We start from the raw sequence: 27,351 nt of genomic DNA on the forward strand, positions 1-27,351 counted from the left end.
TTCATGCCCATCTCTACTTAAGGGACATCGTTTGACGTCATAGATTTTGAGGCTGAAAATAAGATTTTGATGTGTTGCTACCTTACCCCTATATTTCTTAATAATATCATGAGAAAGGTCATCCAAAGCTTTGCATTTCATGCCACCAATATGCTGATGATCCCTGTCTCCTGATATCCCTTCTCCTGCATCTGGCATTTGGAGGTCCCTTCCTTCTAAGCCTGGAGATTATACCTCCCCACTTTGTAACCTACGGTGGACTTTTCCTCCCGAAATCTCTCCAGTCCCTTTTGAAAGGCATCTAGGCCAGAGGCCGCCCCCCCACATCCTGTGGCAAGGAGTTCCGCAGACCAACAGCACACACGATCAAGAAATATTTTATTTTCTCCTGATTGCAGTTTTTTTCCACCCTGATTCTCCACGAAAACGCCCTCTGCCTGCCTGCCTGCATGCATGCACAACCTCCGCCGTGGTCTACAAGAGAGTAAAGACGGGGAGCGCAAAACACACAACCGCCGCTCGGCCCACCTGTAAATACTGAGGATTGGGGGAGGGAGGGGCGGAGCGGGAGGAAGCGAGGAGGGGGCGTGGTGTTGAGGCTGTCCCTCCTGCTATTGGGCCTTTTCTAGTTGAGGGCGGGGCTTGCGCGCCCGGGAAAGGTGGTTCTCGGGCTTTTGCGTCCCGCCGGGAACCGAGGCCGTGTCGAGGAGTTCCGGCGGGGGGGCTTCCTTCCCGCCTCGAGCGAGCCTGCCCGGCGTGAGCCCGCTTTTCATCCATCTGATGCCGCACGGAGGTAACCATAAAACATCCTCTTCCTCAGCAGCTCATGAACGCGCGAGAGCAGAAGCGCCAAAAGGGCCGAAGGGATTCTGGCTGGAGCTTTCCCGGGGCTGCCGCAGTCCGCTTGCTTCAGGGGTCCCGCTCGGCTTCTGGCGCGGCTGCCTCGGTTGAAATTAATGTGTTAATTAATGACAGCTGGAATATCAGTTTAAGAGAAGGTGGTGGTCCGTGGAGGACGCAACAGGCGGGAAGAAGCCTGAATTCAAAGGCGAGTTTTGTTGACTACATCGCCCAGAATTCCGTGGGCGGCTAAGCTGCGTGGGGGATTCTGGGAAGAGTAGTTCAAAGTACCACAAAGCTGCCCGGCCTCTCATTTATTTTAATTATTCGGCTTTTATATGGCTCATCTGACTTCAAAAACACTCTGGGCAGTCTTAATTCATATCCCCTTAAATGGGCAGGAGTGAAAAGTGTGGGGGGAGGGGAGGAAGTGCTGATGATGAGCTGACAGGGACTCCCAGATAAGCAAAAATTGTAATGTTGAAATTCTGAAAGAAGAACAGAAGTCAATGTTGCACGGTTACTTATCAAAGTACAGTCAGTACTGTTCATTCTTTGTAACCACGAGGACTAAGAATTTTGAATGCATCCTTTCTATCTTCCTCTCTCTTTTATTTTTCCTTTTTCTGTTTTAGGATACACAAAGTTCCACGGGACATGGAAGACAGACCGCTGATGAAAAGGAAAAGCAGAAGCCTTGCTGGGAAGCAGCAGGAGGCTTGTGGGGTCTGGCTGGATACTTCAGCACTCAAAAGACGCAAATTACAGGTCAGTCAACTGAGTCTGAATAATGTTTTTTTTTTTTTTTAAAACACTCCTTTTTAGGTGCTGCAGAGGGATGAGGAAATCAAGCCATTTGTTGCTAGCCTTTGCAACTTGACAGCTGTGGTTTTTCCAGTCCTGTGTTAATGCTGCTGGCTTTTAAAATATATATTTCTCCAGATACCAGAATTTAAAAAGCCAGCAGCATTAACACAGGACTGGAAAAACCACAGCTGTCAAGTGGTTTTTATATTACATGGCTTTATTTGATTAGGTATCTATCTGTTCTGGTATCTGGAGTTTGGTGCTGGTGACTGTGCTGCTGATTTACTTTTGAGGGCCGCCTCTCCCAGTATCAATGTTGTCACTTGCCCTTCCACTGTTTGATAAACACTGCATAAATAAAACAATGCTTGTTTAGGTTTCCAGATTTCTTCCACCAATCCTGACAATTTAAAAAGGAGGCTGATCTGATTTGCTTTGGGTTTTATGGAGCTCAGTCCAGTTCGTAGTCCCAATTATAGTAGATTCGTTAAGTGAATAGGACTTGTGGGATTAACCGATGTGGAGCTGAAACGCCTCCATGATGGTGCATGAACACTGACCGAGCATTTCTTTCTCACTCAGAGTTTCCTAGGTAAGCCAGTGTTAAAGGTCTTGAGCCAACCCTCTTCGTATTCCGCTCCTTCAAAAGTGTCTTTTCTACGCACAAAGCAAACCACCATTTCCACCTTCTTCAGACCTCAACAAGCAGGTATGTTTTTCTAGGAGAGGACAGCTACTTGCTTTTCATTTCATAGTAAAATGAAAATGAAGGGGCAAGATTCATTGAAACCTGGGATTCTGAAAATTAGGCTTGGAGGACCTATAGTTTCTGGGTGGAATTTTGTTAGTTGTGTGCATCCAGATTCACAATGACTAAATCCTACCAGGTCAGAATTGACTACATTCTCAGTATGAAATGCTGAGTTTATTGAGGGTGTGGGTGTTTAATTGAGCCCTTGACCCATGTGCAGACAGCACGAATTGGCTTGCTTCCTCCCTTGAATTCTAGTTTTGGTCCAAATTGTTTTATAAATCCTCTGTAGGATGTGGGTTTTTTAAAAACTCAGGCCTCTGGAAGGATTCATGGAAATAAAAATATTAAGCTCGTATCTGGCCCAAGATGGTGTGAGCGGGAAACAAACCTTTCTGGTCTGATTGAATTGCGTGCCTGCCTGCCTGCCTTTCGGGCATAGATAAACACAGGCAGATGCTTGTCAACGCCACCAATAAGCTGAAGTGGTGGGGATGCGGCCAAGTTGCACAGGTCCATAGAGGCAAAACCCTTTTTCTGGATGCCTCATGGCTTTTTTGCAAGTGGGCATCCAGTCCTGATATGTGGATTCAGCTTGTCAACCAATAAGATTTATGTGCATGTAAGCTTTGATTAAGACTAGAGATGGGCATGAACCGAGAGTTTGGCCATCAGCCCCATGGATGTTCTGTGGTTCCACTGGCGGGTGTCCACTCGGAGGTGGCACCCTGGCTTCCCTGCCCCGCCCCCTCTGGGCACTGCCTCTGAGTGGGTGTCCGGGGAAGGAGGCGAGGCTTGGAACCACACAACACATGTGGAGTCGACATCTGAGCCTGTGGTTCGTGCCCATCTCTAGTTCAGACCATGCACACAAATAGCCTAAATCAGGGGCAAAACCTTGTGCTCTTAGATGTTTTAGACGGATTCCTCACTATAGCCCATTCTGGCTGAGGCTTCTGGGTTGAAGTCCAGAGGATCTGGAGGGCCACCACCTGCCTGCCTTCCACCGAGAGGGCATGAAATGTGTCACATTTGCCTGAGTGATCTAGCAATTCTTGTATTCTACTAGGGAGGCAGCCTGACAGGATGGGCAAAATAGGGCAATCCCCAAAGCAGAGGTGGCTGCTTCATTCGTAAAACGAATGATGAGTCTTTCCGGACCTGGATCACTCCCAACACACAGGCGAGACTTCGAAGCTGGTTGTAGTCACATTTTTATTTAATACGTCATTTCTTATTTTATCCATTTTTTCCTTCTCTCTACTATCATAACGCCTGCCTACATTTACTCGGTTTTTTTTAAAAAAAACCTGCGAAAAAAAGCTCCTAGTCAAGGAAAGAGAAAAAAAATGCTTACGGGCAATAGTTATTACTTGCAAAAAAAAAATGCTGAAGGGAGAAAATACCTAAGAAAGAATTACCTGGTTTTAATAATTTGCACATAAATTTGCAGAGCTTTGTAGAAGAGGCTGCATTATCTCATACTCCCGTTGCACTTTCCCTTGTAAAGGCATGTTACAAAAACAGATGTTATCGAAAACGCATGGCCTCTTCGGTGCATTGATGCCTGTGTGAGGCTCTGTAAAAGCAGCAGCCGCTCCTGCCCCGTGACTGACTCTGAATCACTTCCAAAACTGAGCAGCTAGAGGCAGATGGGGAAAGGTTACTGGAGGAAAGCAGCCAGATGCAGCTTATTTTGCTTTCAAGTCACACTTACTGAAGGGAGAAGAGACAGGCTGTCAGTTGCTGCTTTTCTGAGTTCCGTGGAAAAGCAAGGGAGGGAAGCTTCTGAGCTCTTGCAGGAAAGAGTATTTATGACTGAAATGAAAATAGAGTTTGGGTATTATCTTCACACCAGGTTCAGCAGAGGAAGCTGGGTTGTTATCCTGCATCAGCACATCTTAACATGACTTTTGTTAATTAGCCATGGGGGTTTTTCTTATTTGCTAAACTTGCTAACTAAACCACACTCCCTCTTTTTCTGAATTTAAAAATTCTGCTGAACCAGCAAAGCTTGTGCCCAAGTAACTGTGCAAGTAAACACACTTGCTACACCACCTGATGGGAAGTCGTAATTAGTGCAGAAGCCCTCCCTAAGATTTCTCCGATGGAAAGTGATTCTGCATATCTGTATGACCCATCTTTGTCAGTCCACCAACAAGATAGAACCATCGGTCTACCAGTGAAGGCTGACTGCTGTCTTGAAGTTTGGCTGCTAGGCAGAACAGTATAGCGGGTAACATCTAGCAAACCACCTCTCCTGTCAGTAGACAGTCTGGGCTTAACAGAGCTTTTCAAATTAGTTTATCAGAAAAACAGGGCAGGATTTAACGTTGCTCAAATCTGGTCTTGAAAGTAGAGGTTTTGCTGCTGGTAATTCAGTTTCGCCTTGTTCTTTCAGGGGACGGGAAAACAAGAAGCAAAAGTTTGCTTCCTGTAGCAACAAACGGTTCTTCCAACATGAAATCCCCTCATTTGCCTGCTGGGGGAGAAGACCCGTTGCCAGCATCTGTGATTCATCCAGTAGTTATGGAAAGGTGCGGCCAACAGCTTGTAAAGAAACCCCAACCCTACTTGCCTGGGAATTGTCACCCTGTCCAAGCCCAGCTGTACAACAGCTGTATCCTGCGTTCGACTAAAGACGACAACCCTGCTGGGGAGAAGGAATATCCTTTCTCCTTTGACTTAGCCCAGCGTTGGGAAGAGAAGAGGGTTCTTGATTATGCACCCGTTTTTGAGCCACCTTTGAGAGAGAGAAATGGGGACTGGGAAAGAGATCCCCCTCTTTCTCTTCTCAGAGAAAGTCCAAAGAGGAAGGTAGCTTCAAGCCAACGAACTAAGTTTCAGAGAAGATACAGGGACCCATCCTCTGACTCAGAAAATATAAATCCTCAGCTGGAGAAAGGGATGAACCAAGGAAAGCCCCTGGAAGGTCTCAGAGAAACCGCACCTAGGCTCCTTTTACAAGCCAGTGGTCACTTTTGCAGTTCTGAGAATAGCCAAGTTGATGTGGCCAGCTCTTTGTTCACACAGGACTCGGAGGGCTACAAAGTCATTTCTCACTGTTTACCTGACCGAGGTAAGCTGCATTTGCAAAATAAGCCTCTTTGGGGTAAAAACAGCTCAGCGGTGAGCCCGTCCCATAAGGGCCACTCGGAGGCTTGTTATTCTACGGCAGGAGGGCCCCGCACTTCTCCAGGCACGACCCGGTCTGTTCTTGCAGACACGAGTGAGAAGTCATGTTACGACTTGCTATTCACAGAGGATTCAGAAGGCAATAAAGTCATTAAACACTAGCTCATAATTGCTCTGTGCAATAAATGTCCTCAATGCCTACTCGGAAAACAAAGTGATGCAGACCCGAGGTTTAAAGATGTGCTGTATATATAATGCCTATAGCTGTACTCAAGCAGCGCCATGTGCTCGTTTCTTTATGTTACGGTAATCTAATAAAGGAAATACAGAAAATAATACTGTTGTGGTTCAAAAATGAGCAAAATATGTGGTTCAAAAATAGCTGTATCTATTCGTATATGTAAATGGTGATATTGCAGGAGCAGAGTGTCATCTGTAGTTCTAAGTATACATAATTTGTTTTGATGAAATCCGCTGTTGTGTTCTTTGACAAGGACTGTATTATGATTTAGTAAAGTGTCCCTTTTCTTCTCCCTGACTAGCTCTCACTGCTACTTGTTCCTGGAATTGGTCTTTTTAGAATTTTCTTTTCCAGCAGCAGGGGTGGGGGTGTAGTAGAACTTATCCTTTGTCTCGTCTTGTGCTCTACTAAACTGACTAAAATTCTTTGCGCTCTCTCTCTCTCTCTATAGAGAGAGAGAAAGCAAAGAATTTTAGGCGGTTGTAGTAGAGCATATATATATATGAAGTGCAGAGATTGTAAAGTGTTGGAAGATCAATTGCACGGGTCTCTCCTGTCTGCATTTCATAACTAGAGAGGGGCGGTTCAGGACATTGAGCCCAGAGATGGTGTGCAAGTGCACCAGATTCGGCATTCCACCTCCTCCTGTGGGCTCTTGCTCAGAGGCGGTCGGGCTGCAGCAAGTGCCCCTCTCTACTCATCACTAAAGGCTTGTATGAACAGGACATCGTGACTACCGGATGGCACTTGCTGGGGGGGGGGGGGAGGGAAGGGGGGGTGGCCTTGGCCTAGAGCAGAGGAGCAGCTCTGCTGTCACAGAGGCGGTAGCGGGTGTAAAGCCTGCCCCCCAAAGCAGGGCAGGGCGGCACCTCCTTCTGAAGAAGTCGCTCCACGGCAGCAAACCCCAAACCCTGCTCTAGAGCCGTCTAGAAGCTGTGCACTTATGGCTTTTGTCCAAACTGGACAGACTCTGAAGAAGCTTGTTTGGGTGGTGTGAAATTTGGCAGGATTTGGCCGATCCTCGAGGACGTTCTCCCTGAGAGGGCAATTCCATGAGAACAGGTCATTTACCGAGTTGTTTCCCCATCTTGAGTCTTAAAAATGCAGCCATTGTTTCTACAGATCCACAGACCTAGGACAGGGACCGCTACTCTCGCCATCTGTGGGGGATTGGCTCCCATTCCCCCCATGGCTGCTGGAAAAACACGGATTCTAGGGAACACCCTCCCTGCTCTCCCCAACTAACTATCTGGACAGTGAATTCAAGCCCGTGGGACAAAGGAGGTTGCAGGAATCCCAGACCACCTCACCCATCCATACAAACATGATGGTTACCTGAAAAGGGGCGGGGCCTGAGCACAGAGGCCCCCACCCCTGCCTCAGGAGGGGCTACTCACCTGCAGGCAGAGCTGCTTGCCAAAGCCAGCTGGCCCTAAACACTGCCTGAGACTATGCAACACATTTCTTCATACCATTTCCCCTAGCTTCCTCTATGGCCAGTTCTGGTCATGCATGTGAAAATAATCTCTCTTTTTTTCCTGGATTTTTTTTTCTTTTAATATTTTCAGACCGTGGATCACTGAATCAACGGATACTGATCCTGCCGTTAAGGAAGTCCTACTAACATTTAATGAATAGCTTTTGGTCTGCAATGATCTTTTCACTTCATCCTTCTTCCCATTTTCCCCTAAAGATAAACAACTACGATACAAAAGTGACCAATACTTATCTTGGTGTTACCTGAATCGCTTGACCTGGGTTTGTGAAAAGGAAGGAAAAGGTATGACGTGGAAACCTGCTCTAAGCTACAGACCACAGAAACAGACCACTGTGCAGTATCATGGCTCTTGATGAGAGCTTAAGCAGCCAGATGCCCTCCATAGGAGCATCTGTTACCAAAATCACAGTAGAACCACTGCAGATGAGACTCCTGTGTACTCCAAATATGGGGTAAATGATACCCCACCTGCTCATCCCTCTGCTTCTGCAGATTTCCAAGCGGTCCTCAGTGATGGTGCTTTTACTCATTTGGCCAAATGCTAACAAAGACCACCTCTATAGAGGGGCTCTGGGTTGAGTTTTCAGACAGGGCTGGCTCATGAGCCTGCAGAACTCGTCAACCACCATGTAATAAGAGATGAGGCCTCTTACCAATTTATTAACATTGGGCTATCATCACACTCCATGAGGGATGGATCTCTAGACCTCCCTTCCAAGAGGTCTCTGAAGGGCACAGTCCTTCACGTTTCATTTTGTTCTCTTCGAACCTTTGCCAAAGGAAAAAGGCAGGAGTGGCAAAAATTTGTGTTTCGTCCTCATCAGCTTCGGGGGAAGACGATACGAACGGTAACTCAAGTTTGCCTTCCGTTAGGCACGGCTCAGGAACAGACTACGGGCTGCAGATCCACCCGTTTCACAACACACAATATTTGCTATCAAAAAAGTTGACTGCAGGAGCAGACTTCAAAAAAACAAGCCTAAAAAGAAATTTCTACTTATAACTGTATCTACAGGCTTATCAACTCCTGTGAAATTGCCAACAGTTCATTTTTAATTTAACTTATCACTGAGCCAGTCGCTGGCCGCTTTCACTGTAGAGGATTTTTTTTTACTAAGAAGGCTTCTGTTCAGGTTGCTGTGGGAAATTAGCCTTTTTAAAAAAAGTTGTATCTCACAGCTGTGTGACAGTCCTGCTTGCCTAAGTGCAATTTCCACACATACATTTAAAAAAACCCAAATCTCTAAAGGATCTTTGATGCTCCAAGGAAGGCAGCCACTGTAGAGAAAAATCTTAGATGGACAATTACTTGCTTTACACGGTAATAAATGGAGTATCTTCTCAGAACCACAGTGTCAGTTCTTTTTCATGGTTACGTCTTCGTCCTTCAAGGCAAATTTTCTCCTTAAAGCTTCTGCTATAAGAATGGCAGGATCCTCTTCTTTCAATAAAGTTCTGTTCCTGAAAGGAAGATACAACAGGAAGGGCATTAACAGGAGCACGCTTGCGATTCTCAATTTTTTACTGCAGTACTGAAGGCCCTTCTGAAGGTGTTTCCTGCTTCATGAGCTCCGGTTAAGCGATGGTTTTGTTTGATGGTGCAACTATTTCTTGGGCCTGCTGATACCGGGGGGCTACTTCTGTTTGAAGTGAATTATACAAAATAATCATCCAATGTCTATTTCAGTGTCTCCATCTTGGGAGATGTAATGAGCAGAGGGAGAAAGCAGATCGTACAGGAGGGCTGGGCATCAGCAGACTCTGCATGAACATCGGCCCTGGGAAGAGTGGAGAGGTCCTCCCTCCAAACATACCACGTGGTGGGGCAGCTCCACAGGCCAGCATCCCATGGTCTTACAAGCTCGATACACTTCCAGAGTCTTTGGGATCAGCAGAAATGAGAGAATTGCATCCCCACCCCCCCATTCCAGCATAAGTAAGGCTGAAAGCCGAGATCTTGGAGAAAGGGTAGAATAGGATCTGAAGGGCTACTACTTCGACACAGGCAATTTGGCCCCAAAGGAAAAAACTCATTTCCCTGCTACCTAGTAGAACAAGACAATCCCTTGAAAAAACTGCCCTAGTGTATACAAATTATAAAGGTGGTCTCTCTCTTCTTTGCACCTTCACAAAGGCCTCCCCTATTACCTATTTTAAGCACGGAAGAACCTGCCTTGTTGATTGTTAATGTTTTACCGTTTGTCTCCTGGCTTTATGGACCAGAGGATGGAAGACGGACACCCCACCGAGTCTGGAAAAGCTGGTAGAACTCGCAGGAGAGTCCTACCTCTGAAACTAACAGGCAAAACTAAAAGAAAAGGAAAAAAATAAAGACGACAAAAATGTGGCATCTTAAAGACGAACTGCCATATTTTAATGCAAGGTTTTGTGGACAAAAGGTGCCATTGTTTTGTCTTCTTTATTTTTAAATTTTTGTCTCGTTTTAGCCTGAGATGCTAGCACAGTCTAATCAACTACCTTTTCTAACATTACACAGAAGTTTAAAAGTCTCCTGGCCAGATGCAAACTCTATAGCCCGGTATCTCGCCTATACTGGGGCAACTTAAACTTATGCCAGTGCAGATGTGCTGAGTGTTGCACCTGGCGAGAAAGATTTACACTATGGAATCATGCAATTAGTTGTGTGACCCCAGGAAAACCAACTGTGCAAGTGCACTGGCAGAAAATACTTTCACCTGAGCACCCGCACAACCACCGTGCACACAACCTTGAGTGGCACACGCATAGCTGCACAACAGATTTTTGGCCACAGGATGTTACAGGTGCCACCAAAGCAAGATTGCTACTCTTTCTATCAACATAATTGTGGATAATCTAGACAAGATTTATAACCATTTAACATGTAACACAGTCAAGATACATTTGTGTGTGTTCTCCTGGACAGAGAGAGAGAGAGAGAGAGAGAGAAAGAGAAATAGGAGCAAATCCACACACTTGTGATGACCCAAAGCGTCTCCAGCCATTTTTACAATTCTCTCTATGCATCTGGAATAATAACCAACGCTAAATCTATTTCCTGCTAATTTATGCCGCACCATGCATTAACTCAACAATTTCTCCCCCCATTTCTATCCTTCCTTCTGATGCAAACTGAAATTAAGAGTTTTACTGAAAGGGCAGCGGTCAATCTATCAAATTAGCATCAGATTAAAAGTGAATGTGAAAATATAAAACTGAACACTAAGTTAGTACAAGGAAGAGATGAGCATGATGGGAAGAAGAGCAGCTATTTTTGCCTTGCTGCACCTGTTAAAAGAAGGTGATCAGAATATTTTCTAAAATATATATACTTATAGTTGCACATGAGTAGGTATCAGGACTCTGTGAGATCTCCCAGGAATTAATGTAACACAGATACTGTATCCTGTAGCTTTATTCCTCCATTGAAACAATGAACACTTACAATTTTCACATGAAATGAAACTGTTGTCTAATTCACATTGTTTTAAGAAACAAGCAAACTGATTTCATTATAAATCTGTCTGATTCTAGTATCAGATTAGTAAAGTGTTTCTCCAAGTTCATTCAGAAAGCTAATCCCTAAAGCCTGCTGTTGTTTGGTGCTGGAAAGTCGGAACTGATTTATAGCAACCCTAAGAGGGCTTTCAAGCAAGTGGAATATTTAAGGAGTGGTTTTACTAGCTGGCTAAGGTCAGTGAGTTAAGTATCTGGCTGCGGAGTTGGAGGTTGGGAGTTCGATTCCCCACTAGGCCTCCCAGGAGAAGAGCCAGCCTATGTGGCCTTGGACCAGCTGCACAATCCCAAAATGCCCCCAGAAGAAGGGAAGGGTAAAGCAATTCTGAGTTTTTTCTACCTAGAAAATCCTGAAAAGAGTTGCCATAAGTCAGAATTGATTGGGTGGCACATTACAGTATCATTATTGCTATATTAAACATTATATTTGATATTTTAGAATTACCCAATAATATCTGAGCTGGGAGAAGAGGAATCTCTATTTCAAGAGATGGACATTTTAAAGAAAATTATTTTTTAATTCCATGGTGGAGTGGGGATTTGAACCCTGGCCTCCTGACTCCTCGTCTGTCACTCGACGCACTACATACCACACTGCGTATCTAATTCCTAAACACCTTACTAATATTTGAGATTAGTATAGTAAGTGTTAGTTTAGTAAGAGAAAGCTGCTTATTGAAAGAAAAAATTATGGGTTCGGGATACTGGCTGCCACATGTCAGAAGTTGGCATTCTCAGAACAAAATCATGCATTTTCTATATGTGAGAGAACCTGATTTCTTGTATAAAGGAAGGGTAATACATTTAGATTTTTTTCCTATTTTAAATTTTAACTCTTTCAACTACGTTTTCTCATGTGTGTTGCAGGTGTAGTTTTGAACCATGTTATTATACTCCCCTGATGCCTAGATAATTTTGTTTACCAGTTTAAATTAACATAGGGAATGGGCGGGACTCCCCATGGATAACCACATTAAAGCTTGTCTGCAAATTGATACTGATTTTCCCTTGGCATCTTCACAGGGCGGTGCCTTCCTCCAGGCAAATTAAAATATAACGGATTTCAAGCTACAATAGTTTGGAAACCCATCAAAAGACTTTTACCCATTGCTCAATTCTGTTCTGACACATAAACTCAAAAATCTTATCCACTGTGCCAATCTTAAATATTAGCAATATCTTTTGGGACTAATTCCAATGAAATAAAAGGGAACTATGTGATCAATACAAAATACCAATGCAAGGTCATCTGCCTGCTCACCCAGATCCTCGCAGGGAATGCTCCTCCAACTGCCCACTCTGAAGGAGGCCCGGGCGTCATCTAAGAGAGATTGGGCCTTCTTTGCGGTGGGACCAACTCTCTGGAACCAGCTCCCAGTGGGGCAGCGCCTGGCTCCTTCCCTCCTCAGTTTTACAAGGCCCAAAGAGGTGTATATCAACGATTCCGAGGCGCTATGTTGCTCTAGCTGTGGAGAAGCTGCCCTATTTGTCCCACACCATTGTTCGTAGCTCTTCCCACCCTGGCTGCAACAGCAAAGTTTTGTTTGATCTTTCTGTTCCTTATGAGAAAGGCTGCTATGCTTGTTTTTGTGTGTGTGTGTCAGAAGCATTACAGTACAATTAATAAATACAGTCGTGCCCCGCTTAACGATTACCCCGTATAACGACGAATCCACTTCACGACGATGTTTTCTGATCGCAATGTTTTAATGGGGTTTTTTCACTTTGCGACGATCAGTTCCCTGCTTCGGGAATAGGCTAATTGGATCAGTGGGGAACTTAATGAATTAACTCTTCCATGAATTCCATTTAACTACTCTACTTGCAACTTACTACATTGAAGTAAGTCACAACTGAAGTAGTCCCATTTGAATCAGTGAAACTCCCAGAGTTGATTCATTCAGTCCCCAATGACTCAATGGGAGTATTCTAGCATCCCTTACTATACTAAGCAACAGGATTTCAGCCTGTAAGAATTACTGGGATATCAGTCTTAATTTACGCAATAGTTCCTAAGAAATCCAGAGCTGTAACCACTTGCTGAGTCATCCAAGCAGAACAACAGACACCACCAGTTAACCAGGCTTTCTAGAAATGCGCTACAGGTGTGCGCGCACACACCACTGCTCTAATTCAACAAAACCACAAGGTTTATCATTAGAAAGGATAGTCAGCAATTATATTTGGCACAGTTGTAGCAAGGCAGTATAAGTATTATAGAATTAACTCCTATAAGTCACCACACCAAAGTTCAGCAGATGTGACTTCACAGAAACTAACAGCGCAAGCTTCCAATCGGGAAATAAAAATACTTTTAGGGATGGAAAAAGAGGTAACCAAAACCAAAACAACAGGAAACGGAAAACAAAAACTTACAAGTCTTTGTTCTGTTTCATCCTATGAATGTCTTTAAGAATGCCCATCATATCTGCAAAACTGCTGGCCTTTGACAGAGAGACTGAATCTTCGTCGTCCGAATCCTTTGAGTCTGCTTTACAACATTCAGAGGTTGCAGAACAAAGCATGGAAACAGATGGAAGCTCTGGGCTTTCTAATTCTGCCTCCTCCTCTGTAATATCACTAATGACAAAGGAAGTTGTAGACTGGAATGAGGATCCAAAACAAGGTAAGGGAGAAGAGACATTTGAACTTCCTGGAGATAATAAATCGGGTGTTAATGAAGAGGAAGCTGAAAGAGAGAACAATATATATATAGACATGAACCTGGTGCCAAACTATTGGTTTTTTATTCTGTGCAACAGAACACTGGCCGAGACAAGCCAGACCCACAAAAAGACATAAGAGGACCTTCTCTCCTTCTGTGTCAGAGAGACCACAAGCTGGTTCAGATAAAACACTAAACCATAACTGAGTATTGTGAGCATAAGCCACAGCAAGCCTCATGCTCCTGTGCTCTCCTTCCTCCCCTTCTGCATGTCTGAAGAAGGATTCCAAACCTTCCCCTATTAACTTAAATTAAACAAACATTTCCGTTGTGCTCGTTCACACAGTCCAGGATTAACCCATGGTTGGTTTGAACACATGCATGTCCATTGTGCCTGTTTAAAGAATCCAGGATCAGCCAACGGTTGGTTTATGAATCTAGATTGCCCGTGAACCATAATTTAAAACTACCCAGAATTCCCCAAGATCTGATATGGCCAAGAAGGCAACTTAAAACTGCAATAGGGAAGGGAGGGTTGTGTGGGCCTAAGATTTGCCATGGCTTGTGTAAATTATGCTAAATTAAGGTTTAGGGTTACGACCACATCAGTACTTCTCTGCTCATCTTCAAAGACATGGGCCAGAATCCTACTGTTGATTTATGACCGTATAACGAAAATCACGTACATCTTGGTGGCAAATTCCTGCTCCTTAACCAAGTGTTGCTTTTATTCCTGGGGATATGCAAGCATAAATTGGCAATTCTGATCATGATGGCGCATACAGGATCATGATCTGATACAGGTATTACATTATGAGGGTACAGGATGTAGCCATACCAGGTAGAAGGCAGTGGGTACAAAGCATTGAACAATTTGGGATGCTTCGATGCCAGGAGACAGCTGGCATGTAAAGTTACATCAGCCACTCCAAAATCCAGGCAGAAAGATTAAAGAAGAATGAATAAGGCTAACAAAAGCAAGGGCAAGTGAGATGCCCACATAATGTGTACAACTTTTGCAGTGAAAAGTGCTGAGCACTGGGAAAGGAAGAATACAACTGGTAAGGTCTATTTTGAAAGGTAAGCCATCTAGGTTTAAAAAACGGGGTCCTCTCTATGGGTTCTAGAAGTTCTTGCTGTCCTCAGAACAGACGGCAACACTTTTGTGCGTCCCCAGGTAACCCTTAGAAGCTCTTCTTCAGACGTCTCCTCTCCAAGCCTGCCACCAAGTGTTCAATCCAGACACCCAACCGTTCCACTGATCGGCAGCAGCTCAGAGAAGGTGTGTCAGACCCTCTCCACAAAGTGAAATGAATCTTCTCCCCATTTCTTCTCCAAATATTCCTTCTATCCATAGAAAAGCAAAACTCTAGCTTTCAAGTGACTTGCTCGCCCATCATAGCTACTCTGGGAGACATTATTTTTACGTATACTCCAACAGCACCAGAATTTACAACACGGCCTGACAGTGTTCGGATGTTGGATGCTTACCTGAATCTGAAGTTACAATCTTAGCTATCTGACTCCGAAGGTGACTCAGTTCCTCCTGGAGTTCGGTAGTCCGACTCAAAGCGGGTAACCCTGGTTTCTTCAAAGCCAACAGCTTTTCCTCTTGCTTCCTCAAATTTGGGACAGACGCATTCCGCTGAATAACGAAGAGTGGGGTGGGTTTCCATTTGTGCTTTAGGGGACGCGTATCCGTCCTGCAAGTCAAGAAGCCAGAAATTCAAATAAAATTGGTCTTAGTGAGTAAAAAGGGACCTGCAGCCATACCATGATGGTTGATCATCTCCATTTTTTTTGTCACGGTGAAAGGAAGCCCCTTTTGGCTGCACACGCATTTCTTCCTCTGCTCTTTCTTCCTGAAATAGATATTTATCTAATAGAGTATGCAACGTAAGTTCCTTTTCTGGGGAGCATATGGTCCTCTTCTGAAACAGCATTACAGCAAACATCCTGTGGCTAGACTGGAACGTACTGAAAACATAATTCAATACATGTGAGAGAAAAAAGGATAAAAGATGTACCTGACTCTAGCGTATGTCTCTTCATCATCTGAAGCTATCCATGCAACATCTGCCAGAGTGGGGACAGGAGGTGTGTCATTTAAATAGAGATCTGAAACATTTGGTAGGGCCTGGAGAGAGAGCGAAATGACCATTATTATATTGAGACCTTTTACCTCCGAAAAACAACTTTGGAGGCAGAAGGTATAGGGAAGGTTGTTTATTTTGCTAGCAAAGAGAACAGACTCCCACGCAAAGGTGTGAGGGTGGGACACAAAGCGATAGCTTAGAGGTAGGCTTTTTATAGAAAAACAAAGGCCAATAACAGGTGTATAAAGGCAGGCTTCTTTCATTTCAGCATAGCTCAGGAGGTAATTTAACATGAGACATTTCTTAGCTATTGGGATATCAACACAGACTGCGATGAGCTTTCTCGTTTCTGTTCCCAAGACCAGAAAGTAACAGGACAGTGTTCATTAAATGATCTGCTTGAAACAAAGAAAATATGGAGCCCGTGTTTTGGACGGCATATTATGCTTTTCCATGTGTTGGGCTTACAGGTTTTCAATAAGACATTGGGTTTACATTGATACGCTACCTATATTCATTGGTTTAATAATAAGTATGTTAATCCTGACCAGCCCTTATCAGTATGGCCAAAGGTCAAGGATGATGGGAGAGATATGCCAACATTTGTGGAGCCATACGTTCCTCACTAGACTAGACAAACCTTAACCCAGAGGTTGTCAACCCCCCGGTACATGGCCCGCTGATGGTCCATGGGCTTGCTGGAACTGGGCCATGGATATGGATCTCCACCCTTTCCCACAGGCATGACATGCCCCACACACATGGAGCTCGCTCCCCCCCCCAGCTGGTCTGCGGCCCCAAAAAGGTTGGGGACTGCTGTCTTAAACCAAATGCAAGCAGTAACGTATGACAGAAGAGAAATAATTTAACATCTGTGTGCTGTACATGTACAGAACTGGGGGGGGGGGAATCACTCATGACCATAATAGTCCACTAGGTCTATTCTTAGCTCTAAGAGCTGGAGAAGTTTAGGAAACTCCCAGCAACTAACACTTCATGTTATCTGAAATGACCAACACATTCCAGTATAGTTAAGATACCGTTAGAAGGCAAATGTAGTTCTTCTACACAGAATTTTGACAGACTCGATCCTGTATCGATCAAAAGCAATCAGATTTAATCTCAAAGCGAGGTTGATATTGAGCATTTACCTGAAAGCATGCTCTCGGACACGGCTTTAAAGGAAGATTGGTCCCAATTATTCTCACAAAGCTGCGTGATGAACCGTAAGGCTTGTTCTGCCAAATTGGGATGGTCTGAGAATCAACAAAATAGGTAATGAAAATCGGTATGTGGTGGTGGTGATAGCAGCAGCAGGAACGGTAGTTTTAAAGATTGCTTCCCTGTTTTTATGCAACAGACACTGAATTACTGAAGACTAGAGAAAAAAAAATAGGCACAGAAGAATGATGGGCATTCATGGCAGAGTTTACTGATGTCACAGAATGGTAGGGGAGGGACATACAAACCTCATCACCAACACAGTGGAAGGAGAGAGACCAAGAGGACCCTGATGGATTTTGACAGGAGAGCTCTCTTTATTCAACAGCTGACCCAAGCCTTTCAGGGTCACGATATATAGCTGAGGGAATAGCAGCAGGGCTGTAATGGCCTCACTGCCATTTATGCAAACAGGCAGGCAGATCCCTATCCTGATTCCACTACGTCCTACCATAAATTGATAGGAAGACCTATTTCTGTATGCAGATCACGGCAAATCAATGCCGAGTACTTTGGGGAGCTGAAGAATACAAAGCATGCAATTACGGATAATAATTTTAAGATGTCAACCTTGACATAATCCAGGAAGGTAAGGAACACCCATCGTTTCGGGTCCATGTTCGCCCTCCTGTAGGGGCCGAGGCTATTTTGTTGAAAGCGACAGGACTTTCCGTAGCAATCCGTTAAAAAAATTTCTAAACAGCTGGTAGATATCACAACCCACCCTGGGATCTCAGCCAGCTATCGGTTTGCCCTCTGTCCTTTTAAATGTTTCTTTTGCACGCCGTTGACTGCTATTGAAAGGCTACAGAACTTGTTTTTTTTTTTAAAAAAAAATCTTCAGATTTAATTTAGTGAAAATTCAATTTGCTGTTTCCAGCTCTGTACTTGAGCACATACATTCAAAATGCAATGAAGCCAAACAGAATAATAGAACCAGAAAAGAAAAAAAGAAAAAAAAAGATTTAGAATTTGAATTCCCCACACATCCACCTTCTCTGTCACACTTACTGTTTTCTAACTGCAAGCAGAGCAACTGATATGGGGTTTTTTTTACCTGCTAGAATATGAACTGTTCAAGATGTGAGGCGCAGGGGGTGTGAAGGAGGGAAGTAAAAGACTTTACCGTCAGGTACAAAGGAGGGACAGACCCTCATGTGAATCAAAAAGAGAACGACCTCCACCCTACAAAGAGCAGTAATTCCTCTGGTTGCATAAACCAGGGTCTTGGGTTCCATTATTGTACTGCTCTAACAGTTAAGAAGTTTTTCCTGATATTCAGCCTAAATCAAGCTTCCTGCAGCTTGGGCCCATTATTAGGTGTCCTGTACTCACGTCTATCCTAAACTGAACAGAAGAACAAGATTTTATGTAGGCAGCTTCAAAAATTACTTAAGCAATGTAAGACATTAAATCTTACTACTCCTGAATGAATGAATGAATGAATGAATGAATGAATGAATGAATGAATGAATGAATGAATGAATAAATAAATAAAAATATAAAAATTTAAGGATTATTGCACACTCTCTGAAGCAGCAGTTCTGGAAGACTGAGACATATTCTCCACAAGAGGAATATTCTCAAAATGAACATTAGGTTTTGTGTAAAAAAATAAAATACAGAATTTAATTACTATAGATTTTTAACATCTTAAGCAGCTCGATACTTACCGAATCTGCTTCCATTTCAGAAGGAACGAGAGGTAGTCATAAATCAAAGGCCGAAGCTTAACTCCACGAACTAAACACTAGCTTCATATTATTTCACCCTTGAAGAAAATTATTTGCTCATTATGAATGAATTATAAATGCAGCCATCCAACATTTATTTCCTTAAAGGGAATAAGCAGCCATACAAAGAATCCCAATTACCCTTTTAAACTGTCACTTAATCTCATTCCACGATGAGATTAGCTTAGAAAATTCAAGGCTAGAAGGAATACCATTAATTACGTGAAGCAAGAAAGACAGAAACTGCAGCACAAGGCAGAATCTGCTCTGAGGCAAGCATTTATACATCTCTTTAAAATCTAATGGAAAAGATCTCACACATTGCCCTCGGAATTTGCACCACTCCCCAAATACCATGATAGTTCGCAGACTATGGAAAGAGGAGGCCAATTGTGAGCCTCATCCTCCTCTTTCCCCCATCATGTCCTCAGCGGCCCTGACTAAGGGGTGCAGGTGACCAAGTTGTTTCAAAAGGCACTTTACATCAAGACGGGGCTTAAGGAAAACCCAGGATACGTGGTCCAGAGCTGAGGATCAAGAATGGAAGCAAGGCTTCTGAGCCACCAGCTCTGCCACAAAGGCTGCAGTATTTCAAGATTCTCTCCCAGCCTCCCAAATTTGATTTTCCCTTTTGTAAGTAACCTGACAGGCTTTAATAACCTGTCAAAGAAGGAGCCCCGGGGCAAAATTCTGGCATTTTTATTGTCTGACTATATTAGATTTAGATGGTGGCAGCTAATTTCCTTTGAACGGAGACACCGGATGAAAAGAAAGAAGGCTTTTTCCCTCTGGAAATTTAATCTTCATGTTCCATTTCAACTTAAAGATTCCACCTCACCTCCCCCACCTCTCAACACACAAAGGAAAGGGCAAGGGCTGATATAGAAATAAAAATCTTCAGGGCCCATTCATCCCTTCATCTACACATGAGACTCACAGAACAAGCAGAAGGGGCTCAGCTACACTTCATAATAAAGGCCACATTCAATGCAGATTTATGCAGGGCAGATGAGAAGCAGTCCAAAACTTTAATGTTATTCCAGCCTTGGTCTGTCCTGGGGAAAGAAATAACAAAAACACACATTTAGTTAAAAGAATTAAAACCACAGCCTATCTATGGGAAATAAACTGTTTTTAAATCAGGGTGGATTTGTTTTACATCAAAGTGATTTAAATCATGGTGTATTTTTTTTAAATCAGTTTCTTAATGATTTAAATCAAAATAATTGTTTTTTATTCAAATCATTATTTAAATCAAATTTTCTTTTTTAAAAAAGCATTGATTTTTATCCATCCTGTTTTTAATGAATCTCAGCAATCCATTTTTTTTTAGAACTCCCTCCCTTTTGCGTGCTTGGTTTCATGATGTGCAGTGGTAGTTCAGAACATTAGCCAGAAGAGAAAAACAGAGTTCTGACCAGCATAAACACATGGTACAGAGTTCCTGGAACAAACCAGTTGTACCAGAACCTGGATATTTATCTTTTGTGTTTTGAAAACAGAATCCCGCTTCCCAAGCTACCGTATTTTTCGCTCCATAAGACACACCTTTCCATAAGACGCACCAATTTTTTAGGAGAAGAAAACAGGAAAATATAATCTGTTTTCTTCGCTCCATAAGACGCAGACTTTCCACCCCCCCTGTTTTGTGGGGAAAAAGTGTGTCTTATGGTGCGAAAAATATGGTAATTTCTTCTTCTGAGCTATAGAATGATAATTGTATGCTGCATAACTCACAATTCTTGCTGTGAGCAGTTAAAAGAACAGCAATATTTGCCTGAAAGGGGGAAAAAAGCTACATTCTTATTAATGCATAATTTTCATTAGGCATCCTCTAGGGGTGGCAGGAGGTGTCTCTGACCTGCCACCCAAATATGGTTCTCCATCCTTGTTCTACTAGGCCAGCAATGGAGTACCTATGGCACATGTGAGCTGGCACGCAAGCCATAAATTGCTGGATCGCTACCCCCGGCAGCCTCTGTCCACTGGTATCATCACAAGTAACAATGGACATGATTTTAAAACGTAGCCAACGTTGCACAGGGTTTGCATAGCTTCTGGGTTTATGTAAAGACGTACTTTGAAAAAAACAACCACCAGATCCAGACCCCCAAGGCAGAATTGGTAGTTTTCAATTCAGGAAAACCATTACCTCCCCCATGGATAGCATGCATGAAAACTGTAAAGCATCTGGACTTCAATGTTTTCTGGACTGCCAGAAAAACAAAGAAGGTAGTACTAGATCAAATTAAGAATGAAAATCACTAAATCGCAGAATTGTACTTTGGGCATATAATGAGAAGGTAAGACTCAATGGAAAAGAAAACAATGCTTAGAAAAGCAGAAGCATCAGGAAAAGAGGAAGCTCGAATAAGAGATGGATTGACTCAATAAAGGAAGCTACAGCATTGAGTATGCAAGACCTGGGCTGTTAATAACGGGATCTAATTCATGGGACTGTTGCAGCTGGAAGTGATTTGGCTACACGTAACAAAAAGAAGTTTCAAAACAAATAACTGTATACCTAAAAGTGCAGTACTGTATTAACATAAAAATTAGAAGAGCTCCTAACTGAAGGTGCGCATTTAAAAGGGAAAGACATTAAACAGAGGAAAGGAAAGAAAGTTCCACCATGAAAAACTAGACTGAACTGATAGGTCCTGAGATAACCCATCTAAATGTAAAAAACAAAGGGTAAATACTGAACTGTGAAGGACAATGGGAGAGAAGCAAGCACAGAAAAGTACAGTACAGTAGAAGAGCAGAACTTGTAGGACTCAGTTAGGTTTCAGTAAGACCTTCCAGGAGGTCCAAGGACATCCTGCATTTCTCTAGCCCAGCTGTTGCGACCTCTACTAGAAAGGAGTCATCCCAACGTTATTCCACAATGACAACAAGTCCGACAACAAGCTTTGGACGTTGAGCCTACGGTTGCCTCCTCTACATTAAGCCAAAGTCAACATTTGCCATTAATCAGATCAGGGAGCAGCCAACCAAGAATAACTATGCATGACAGCCAAGGGTTCTTTGGCAAGTCACTCAGCCAGAGGCACAAATGGAGTTGGTGCTTATCTATCTTCGGACATTTAGAGGGAGCCCAGGCACAGCTTGCAGCCCAGGAAAGGAAAAGGGCAGACAAAGAGGGATCCCACCAAGGTCAGCAGCAGAAATAGCAGATCAGAGATTAAAATCTATTGCTCAGGACAACTCAGCTGTATTCTCAGCTGAAGAGAAATGATAAGGCACTGGCATTTGACTCTGCTTACAATGAGGAGTACAAAATAAGTACGCATGCTTTTTTTCAGCGTTCACTGATGAAAACAGGGAAAGGCTGTGTTTCTGTAGGTGCATGCCAGCATCTTCTGAACTCTGAGGACCCTCTAGAGCAGTGGTCCCCAACCTTGGGCCTCCAGATGTTCTTGGACTACAACTCCTAGAAGCCTTCACCACCACCTCTGCTGGCCAGGATTTCTGGAAATTGAAGTCTAGGAACATCTGGAGGTCCAAGGTTGGGGACCACTGCTCTAGAGAACCACAGAAATACCACTACTGCCAGGAAGCACAATAGGAGACAACAATTCTAAACTATCCTTATGTCTAAAGAAGTGGATTTTGATCCTTAAAAGCTTACACTGAAAAAAAATAAGTTAGTCTTTCAGGGGACCAACATAATGTAGCTGCATGGAACAAGTCTGCCTGTTGTTTTAGAGATACTGTAACTGGGGGGTGGTGGGGAAGAACAGACAGGCAGAAATGTGTCCCTGGTATAAACAGTTTGAAAGCCATTGTTCTTGTTAATGCAGTGAAAACGTATCTCCACATGTGAATGCCATTGAAGGGATGGGAGATACAATCATAGCTGTCTCCACATTTATTTGTAAGTGAAGGCCACTGGGTGTTATGGGAGTCTCTTCCAAGTAAAAAGGCACTGAGGGTCAGGTAGGTGGCATCAACCAACAGCCTGCTTCTTACAAGAAAATAGAGTGTAGGAGAAATTTAAAAAACAAACATGTCGACACCAAGAGAAAAGTAGTCTTCTAAAAAAACACCAAAGACTGGTGACGTATTATCATCAACAGATTCCTGCCCTCACTCCGCTCAACAAATGTAACACAAATAAATAAGTCCCTGCCCATTTATATGATCCCTCCCATTATGACAGCAGTGGCCAACTATGATCCCTCTAGCATTTTTGGCCTATAACTCCCACCATCCCTGACCAGTTACATACAAAGCTGATATATTATGGAAGTTACACTCCAAAAATATCTGATGAGCCACAACTGCCCTCCATTGTATTACTACAAGAAACCATGTCTTCTCTGGTATACCAGTGAATGACATAAAGTGAAGGTTGCAGAGTACCCAACGGCACCCTAAAGACCAAAATATACATTATTAATGGCACTGAGTATGCAAACAATTTACCAAGGGGTAAATCCGACTGACTCGAGGGATGCTCACTTTTTCTTTTTGCTTTTGTTAAAAGCCAACAAAAGTATCAGTCTTACACAGAGCTTGGAAATGATGTGTTGGTTTTAATTAAATTCAATTCACTGACTTTCACTTTTAGTGAAGGCATAAAAGCAGTAATTTAATATTTTAGCGTAATTTAACATTTTCAACACAAGCTTTAAAAGATTTCCTTAAATTAAGATCACCACCGCAGTACAGCGGAGAAGGATTCAGAAAGAGATCTGATTCAGCTCTCTGCTTGGTTGTGGAGACATCACATACTTCTGAAGTCTTCTGAGGGTTCTTGTAAGTTGGAAGCAACTGGACAGCACACAACAACCAATACTAATTTAAAAGGAGAAATTGACTCATTCCAGTCCAGCACTCAGAAAAATCGAAGAGCACTTAAGATTGAAAAACTGCTATGCAAGCTCCTACCTTATACAGTACATATAAACTAGCTGGAGTATGTTCAATGATATTCAATGGGACTTCTTTGTAAATATGGCTAAGTTTGTATTGCCAGGGCCCATGCCCTGATTAGACATGGCATTTTTCCAACAGTTTAAAAATATTATTCTAGAAAATATAAACAAAACAACTTTTAAAAATAAATGCACAAGATGGCTCTTATAACAGGGGTAGACAAGTGTGGGTCTCGGGATTGTTTTTACCCTGCAACTCTCATAATTCCTGGTTAGAAGCATCCCGTGTGTGAAGGATTATGGGAGCTAGAGTCCAATACCTCTGGAAGTCAACAGCGGTCCATCTGTATAATGTACACTGTATACATTATTTGTGTATAATGAATACCCTGGAACTGTGTTGGCAATGACAGATGTTCAGCTCTCAGCCCCTGATCTAGAAACCCTTCTCTGCACCAACCCTTGAGTCTGCAGGGATTTTGCAAAAAGGAGGAGGGAAGGGGGAAAAATACCCTTTCCATCAAGAGAACAATAGAGAATTTGCAGCAGCCTTTAAGGCCCAAAGATGTAGGAAGGCATAAGGCGCTTCTGCCAGATGGAGGCCCCCCTGCAAGTCTATGGGTGGGTGGGGATCTGCTTTTACCATTTAAGGTTAGTGACGGACTTTTTGTGGGGAGGACAAAGCACTCCATACGTGCTCAGAGGAAAGCGGGTCAGGGGATTGACTGTAACCTCCTCTGGCTTCACGCTTTACAGATTGAGGAGGAGGAGGAAAGCGAGCAACTCCTTCGCCCTTCACGACGCAAATCCAGGCTCTGCCGGCTAATAACCGCACCCCTGCCCCGATTCACACGTTCTCCCGACACGCCTCTTTGCCTTCCCAGGGGAAACGCGCGTCTCTCCGCCCCCCTCCCCTCCCCTCCCCTGGGACGCCCCCCCCTCCCCCGGCCGACTCCCCGTCAACCCCCCCCCAAACACAGCTCACCACAGGAGGGGGCTTCGCAAATACGACCCGGAGTCACACAGTTCCCACAACTGAGCCTGGGGGGGGGGGCCGAGCGAACCGGCCACTTCCCAGAAGCCCCTGCGCCCTCCGGAAACAGCTGCGACGGCCAGCCAGCTGCCCCCTCTCTCTCTCTCCGCGGCGCCCCCCTCTCCGCGCATGCGTCGTGCGGCGCGGTGAAGCCGAAGCAGCCATTTGCCCCGCCTCCTGGCTTTCTGGGCTGAGGCCCAAGAAAAGGCGGGAAAACGTCTCTGACTCGTTTTTTCTTTGAAAGCCCTGCTTCTCGTTTCCTAAACTGCTTATTTCCATAGCTAGTTTATAGCACAAGCAGATCCTCTACTCCCTTTCCTCTCCTCTTATATTCCACTTGACTGTAGAATCGTTCAAATACTGACGTGTTTCTTTGCGGGGAGGGGATCATCCAGTGGAAATTAAATAGAGGGAGATTTAGGCTAGAGAAAAAATAAGGAATTCCTTCGCAAAACATGCTACACGGGGAAAAAAAGAGGAATTTTCTCCTACAGACTGTGGAGATCAGGGACAGTTGTGAAGAATAAAGCTGATTATCAAGGACTATTCAGGATAGTTATATCTTGCCTCCAGTAGCACATGCATTATGACTCTTATTACAGTACCAGGGGGTAGGGAATACAAGCCGAGAGAGAGAGAAGGGTTAAGTCCTATTTTGCTTAAGGACTTCTCAGAAGCGTCTGATTTTGCCCCACTGACAACAGAGAATTATGTACTAAGTACTGTAGTCTATTACCTTTAGTCTGGCTCACCATATACATACGCAGATGTGTAATAAAATATACAGGGACAGAGGGGGAAAGTGTAAAACATCTGGACACACAAGGCCATTAAATGCAAAAATCCAGTCCATGCAAGAAATAATTTATTGTGTTTTTTGACCCAGCCCATTACGATACTTTTCCTTTCATCTGTGATGGAATTATTGTAACCTTCTGCCTGTTGAGACTTTGGGGTTTTATTTTTTTTAAAAAATATTCCTATTGTAAGCTGTTAGAATTGCATCTGCTTTTGAATCAGGGGCAAACAACTCTGTAGTGAGTGGTGTACATTAGCAGAACTTGAAGGAGATCAGCTTCAGCTGGGTGGGTGTCATGTAGACACCTTGCAATATAACAATGTTTGTTGCATCACGGCTTCTCCCAATTTGAAGAGACCCTTGTCCAGCAGGCCGAAGCAAAGAGGCAATCCCAAAACCAGCAAGACCAGGGAGCTGGACAGGGGGCAGATTGGATTTGTCTTGTGTGGACGGGATGGTCACTCTCAAATTGGCCTTCTCAGCCACACTAGATGCTGTTCCAAGACCTCCATTCAGAGCACATTCCCATTGTCTCTCGAGACTGAAGGATGCCTAAAAAAATGTCCTGTCTGCACACTTGAAGGTACAGTAATGCTTTTATTGTATCAGGTTATTTTTTAAAAAAGGTTCAGAGACTACCATAAATCGATATTCTGAGCATAATGTGATGATGCCCAAGAAACGCGGGTATGAAGGGAGGAAGCTGGACCACTCTGTGAGCCTCAATAAATGACATTCGTATAGCAAACAATTTAGTGTGTTGTTATTATACATACTCACCACACATACACCTTAATATGAACTTCGTATATAACTTTCTGTGACATTGCTTTTATTAAGCAAAGCAATTTCACAAGTTGCAACTTGCAACTTTACAAATCATTTTTGCAACTTCATCGAAAGCTGAGCTTAGCTAAAATAAATGTGAAAATATGAAGTCAAGCTTTATTTCAAGATTAGAGTCATTTATGAAACCCTATGACTCCTCATTCCTGAATACACAGGATTGGGCTGCACATCCTTCTGAATGAGCTGTCTACAGATGTGCCCCTTCCTTGCATTGCCTTGGAATCTGGAAGCTGGTCCTCCTCCACTTCTACCATCCGTAGAAAGCAGCTCAGCATACACAAATGTTAGATAAAAGGAAGGGCAGAAAAGACTTTACCACTTGAGACTGTTAACCAGCGAACAATTTTCAGTAAGTTCCTGCAAAAAGTTATTGAAATTAGATAACTAGTACGTACAGGCAGTGATGGGTCCAATTAGGACTTTCTCCCCGATGTGCCTCTTGTTTATGTAAAGGAAGTCAGGAGGCAGAAAGAAATGCCATCCAGTACTGTAGGCTGACAGCCATGCCACCATTTCAGCATCCTAGTCCTTCACAATGTTCACAATTATAGATCTTTCCTCAAACTCACAGCAGCCAGTTCACAGTGGATGACATGATACAAGCATGGGAAAAGTTAATGAAATCTCTTATTGTCCCAGAAGTCTTAAAAACACTGTCTTATGACTAGAAATGAGAACTAAGCTAGAAAGTGACTTGCAGAAGATTCTGGCAGCACTGGAATTTATCATAAGAACAGGCACAATTCCCTTATTCACAAATCCACCCATCGCTGCAACACTGTGGAAAATTTCAGCCTCGTCATTTTCCTTCCATCTTTTAAATAATGGATCAACTTTGAAGCAGAGCACGCAACACAAATTAGGTTTTTTCTCTTTTTATTACTGGAAAACAGTGAGCGATGCTGCTACAGGAGGCAATCATGAGAACATTCCAGACAAGAATAAAACCATATGTTTTGCTAATGTTAATCGAACTGGACAATATGTCACTAGCGGGAAACTGGCATTTGTGAAATGTGTTCCTTAATGTTAAAACATGAAAGGTCTTCTCTACTGTACTGAATAAGAACTGTCATAATAACCAAAGACAACAATTCATTCCAAAGTAGATCAGAAGACACATTAAGGATATGGGGACTGTCACCAGTTAAGACAATAAACAAACAAGGACACTGAAAAAAGTAAGTTTTAAAAGGTCATCACATGATTGACATGGATTCTGGAATTCATGTTCTAAATGTTGCCATCATTTCGTTGCCCCTACAAAACACTGTCCAGCAAAGCTCTTTTAATATAATTTACTATTAA

General features: G+C 43.4%; 2 protein-coding genes across 3 annotated transcripts; one reads left to right on the forward strand and one right to left on the reverse strand.

The window, feature by feature from the left end:
* Window positions 1–664: 664 nt before the first annotated feature.
* AUNIP (aurora kinase A and ninein interacting protein) lies at window positions 665–6,071 on the forward strand. Its single transcript, XM_072980324.2, has 4 exons — window positions 665–793; window positions 1,476–1,608; window positions 2,230–2,356; window positions 4,800–6,071. Exons 2-4 carry the CDS (start codon window positions 1,498–1,500, stop codon window positions 5,693–5,695), a joined length of 1,134 nt encoding a protein of 377 aa, XP_072836425.2. The 5' UTR covers window positions 665–793; window positions 1,476–1,497; the 3' UTR covers window positions 5,696–6,071.
* A 1,831-nt stretch (window positions 6,072–7,902) lies between these two features.
* MTFR1L (mitochondrial fission regulator 1 like) lies at window positions 7,903–24,467 on the reverse strand. Of its 2 annotated transcripts, none has more exons than XM_072980327.2 (8): window positions 24,348–24,467; window positions 19,420–19,537; window positions 18,423–18,520; window positions 16,680–16,784; window positions 15,460–15,569; window positions 14,924–15,135; window positions 13,144–13,420; window positions 7,903–8,733 (listed from the first exon to the last, which is right to left on the reverse strand). In XM_072980327.2, exons 3-8 carry the CDS (start codon window positions 18,435–18,437, stop codon window positions 8,628–8,630), a joined length of 825 nt encoding a protein of 274 aa, XP_072836428.1. In that variant the 5' UTR covers window positions 18,438–18,520; window positions 19,420–19,537; window positions 24,348–24,467; the 3' UTR covers window positions 7,903–8,627. The 2 variants fall into 2 exon arrangements, with proteins under 2 accessions (XP_072836428.1, XP_072836427.1); XM_072980326.2 differs by having other exon boundaries at window positions 13,144–13,456.
* Between the last annotated feature and the right edge of the window lie 2,884 nt (window positions 24,468–27,351).

This window comes from Pogona vitticeps, chromosome 9 (assembly GCF_051106095.1).
Source record: "Pogona vitticeps strain Pit_001003342236 chromosome 9, PviZW2.1, whole genome shotgun sequence".
Taxonomy (NCBI): domain Eukaryota; kingdom Metazoa; phylum Chordata; class Lepidosauria; order Squamata; family Agamidae; genus Pogona; species Pogona vitticeps.